The sequence below is a fragment of the Papaver somniferum genome, chromosome 1, assembly GCF_003573695.1.
Source record: "Papaver somniferum cultivar HN1 chromosome 1, ASM357369v1, whole genome shotgun sequence".
NCBI classification, from domain to species: domain Eukaryota; kingdom Viridiplantae; phylum Streptophyta; class Magnoliopsida; order Ranunculales; family Papaveraceae; genus Papaver; species Papaver somniferum.
In genome coordinates, this window is record NC_039358.1 from 83,353,496 (window position 1) to 83,356,681 (window position 3,186).

At 35.4% G+C, this 3,186-nt stretch overlaps 1 protein-coding gene across 1 annotated transcript; it reads right to left on the reverse strand.

The window, feature by feature from the left end:
• Window positions 1-298: 298 nt before the first annotated feature.
• LOC113330746 (WUSCHEL-related homeobox 4-like) lies at window positions 299-1,609 on the reverse strand. The gene is made up of 3 exons (XM_026577584.1): window positions 1,233-1,609; window positions 838-1,122; window positions 299-742 (listed from the first exon to the last, which is right to left on the reverse strand). Exons 1-3 carry the CDS (start codon window positions 1,476-1,478, stop codon window positions 545-547), a joined length of 729 nt encoding a protein of 242 aa, XP_026433369.1. The 5' UTR covers window positions 1,479-1,609; the 3' UTR covers window positions 299-544.
• Between the last annotated feature and the right edge of the window lie 1,577 nt (window positions 1,610-3,186).

The following is a 3,186-nucleotide window of genomic DNA, read 5'->3' on the forward strand; positions in this document are numbered from 1 at the left end:
GATATATAGCTAGGTACCGGTGGGGGACATAAAGGAAAAAGCTTAAGCTAGTGCATGGACTTCAGTGTCTCTTTGCAAGATAGCTATCCTCCTCGTTTGAACTCATCAACTTAAAGAAAAATTAAAGGTTCTCAATCCGTATAACGTGACTTCACTATCAACTTACACAATCAATATATATATATATATATATATGCCTCAGTCAAAAAGATGATGTATATATATGATCATCATTTTGCTGCATATGAATCATATATAAAACCACCATTGAGACAATATCAGAATAAAGATCAATTGATACACGAAAGATACTAAGATCCATGCTTTCATTTCTTGTTCTAAGTAGCTAGTAGTAGGAGCCAGGGAATAATGGAGTACAAAGAACAACTTAGCTTTAATTCTTCTTTCCCAAAACAAAGAAAGTAAGATCAAAGCCAACGCAAAGAGAGCTAACTAGACGTTCGTACAGAACTGGAGACAGAAAGAGAGAGATAAGAATATAGAGAAAAATATAGCATGAACAAATATATTCAACAACCCCCCTTCATCGGCTTTCCGGATGCAAAGGGAAGAGCTCTAGTGTTTTGTCTCCTTCTTCTTCCTCGGAATACGAAGAAGTTGACGATGGCGACCTATTTAACATGTTAATACCCTCCTGGAATCCCGTCTCACCGGCACCCCAACTTCGATATTTCCTCTTGTAGTAGTAGTTATTATCTTCCTCTGATCTTTCTACTCCTCCCTGCAATGCGTATATAATTAATACTCGTACTAGTTATCACTTTATAATCATTTCTACTATAATGTGCTTGCGAATGGACGGTTTCTCACACTTACATTGATATCCATATTTATGCTATTCACTGGTGGTGCTGGAGTCCTAGGAGGAGGAGTAAGACCGAGACTGCTTCGCTTCTGCTTCTGTCGTTCGCGAGCTTTATGGTTTTGAAACCAGTAGAACACATTCTTACCTTCGATCTTTCCATACTTACTGAGTTGATCAGTTATCTGTTCGATTTGTTGCGCATTAGGAGTACGCATTCCACCCTTATACAGCATTTCTAGTATGCCTATTTGTTCTTGTGTAGGGTTCCATCGTGTTCCCCCAGCTTGAGCTTCCACCTAATGATAATTAACATCAATCATAACAATTAAGTGAGAACTTAAGACCATATTGAACAACAGGTTAACTAACAACAAAAAAAGTAGTTGAACCAACATGAAATTATTACCTGAATGGAATGTCTCTTTTCTTGATCAATAGAAGAAGGTGATCTTCTAGGACCACTATCGGCTCGAATGAAGCTCTTGATATCAAGAGATGAAGTAGTATTACTAGTAATGACACTACTACTGTCATGACTACCACTAGTAGGACTTGTAATGAGTTTGGGTGCAAGAGGGCGAAGTCGTTTGCAACCTAAAGTGAGAGATGGTTCATGCTCCCAAAACCCACGTGTGAGTTGATGCACCTTCATGCTGTTGTTGTTGTTCTAGTTTGCAACTTCTCTGCTTCCTAAATAGGGGATGGATGATGAGGAAATTTTTTGATAGAGATTGCTGTGGTTATATAGAGACTTGAGAGACAGAGAGAGGAGGAGATGGTGAGTGAGGGCGAGAGGGTAAACTAATATTGGGGTGGGAACTGAGGTGGAGCTTTATTTTGAAGAAAGAAAAAGAGAAAGACCAAATGATGAGGCGAGGTTGACTTAAGAGTTTAAGAGATGATGAATGGATGATATTGATGAATAAATTAATTGATAATAACAATTTATAAATCCAGAAAGTATTAAAAAAGGTAGAAAATTTCTGCAAAAGTAAAAAGTCAGAGGATTTGAGTTTGAGAGTGGATTTGGATTTTTGGTTGATGAATTTGGTGGTAATTTAGTGGAAAATTTGAAAATCATCCTTTTCTTTGTTGGGGCCGGTAATAGGCTTGCCATTTAGTGGATGGGTTCATGGCCGTAGCAAAGTTTTTAGGGGTCTAGTCAAGCTTACTGATATAGGGGCTTATGTATGCAAGATAAAAAAAATTCTTGCAATTTGAAATAAAAAATATCACGGATTGTCAAACAAAACAAATTGCAAAAAAAAAAAAAAAAAAAAATCTGGCCCCGATATGAAATCATCAATTATATTATCAAAATTAATATTATCTAACATCTCAATCTCAATAGATAACATTGATAACTCATTCATCTTTCTTGTGACATCGATGATCGACGGTAACTCTTAATTAGCTAGTTTCAACGTAGAAAACTTCTTTCGGTCTAGACAACTGTGACATGAATTCTCAATAAAATTTTGTACGTATGTCTTATAAGGATTTTATAAGAGTCAATCAATGACATTGGAAATGATAAATAATAATAAAAAAATATAAGAAATAGTGCCTGTTACATTGGAGAAGGCAAATACTCATGGATTTTTTGAATTTTTCTTTATGCAAATGTAAACTTCTAGATTAGAATTGATATTCGATAACTTCTAGATTCAAAAGATACAAAAACATACCAAATTCGCGTGTCCATGTACGCAAACAACAATTAAATTTATCAATCACCATTTGGCAACAATAACAACACAACACAAACTTAGTCTAAAGAGTAAAGACTTAAAAAAATCTTAATCAGTTAGTGAACCATAAATGTTAAAAGTAAAAAAAATTGAACTAAATCAACATTCGGGCAAAACATAAAATCAAATGTTCCCACAATTGCAATGTATGTAATTCACAATTGTTAAATTCCAATTTTAAATGTACAAACAAGATAAAAAATTTATATTATAAAATGATGGAACTTAATTGACTTCAGTAGTTCAGTCTTCTTCTTCTTTTTTTAATTAGAGATCGGAAAAAATCCTAGAACTTATAACACAGATGGAGCACGTTAAACCGATGACCCACTGCTTGTAATCACCGATTCACATAACAGAAACCAATTTCTTTTTTCTCAAACATACATGCAGCAACAAGATATACGATTTGAGGGCCCCTAAAATTTGGGGGCCTAGGCCGTCGCCTAGCTGGCCTATAGCCAGCGACGGCCCCGGATGAGTTTCACCAATTTGATGAAAATAAGACCCCATGTAATTCTTGATTTTACAAATGTGAATGAGGGAATAATCTCTCGTCTAGCATACCACACAGCAACATCAAACATATAGATACACATTCGTGGGTAG

Bases quoted from the DNA above. Each gene is read 5' to 3' on its own strand.
- LOC113330746 (XM_026577584.1), bottom strand. From the start codon at position 1,478: ATGAAGGTGCATCAACTCACACGTGGGTTTTGGGAGCATGAACCATCT. The intron at 1,123-1,232 runs GTAATAATTTCA...AATTATCATTAG, and splicing joins AAAAGAGACATTCCATTCAG to GTGGAAGCTCAAGCTGGGGG. The intron at 743-837 runs GTAAGTGTGAGA...TACGCATTGCAG, and splicing joins GCATAAATATGGATATCAAT to GGAGGAGTAGAAAGATCAGA.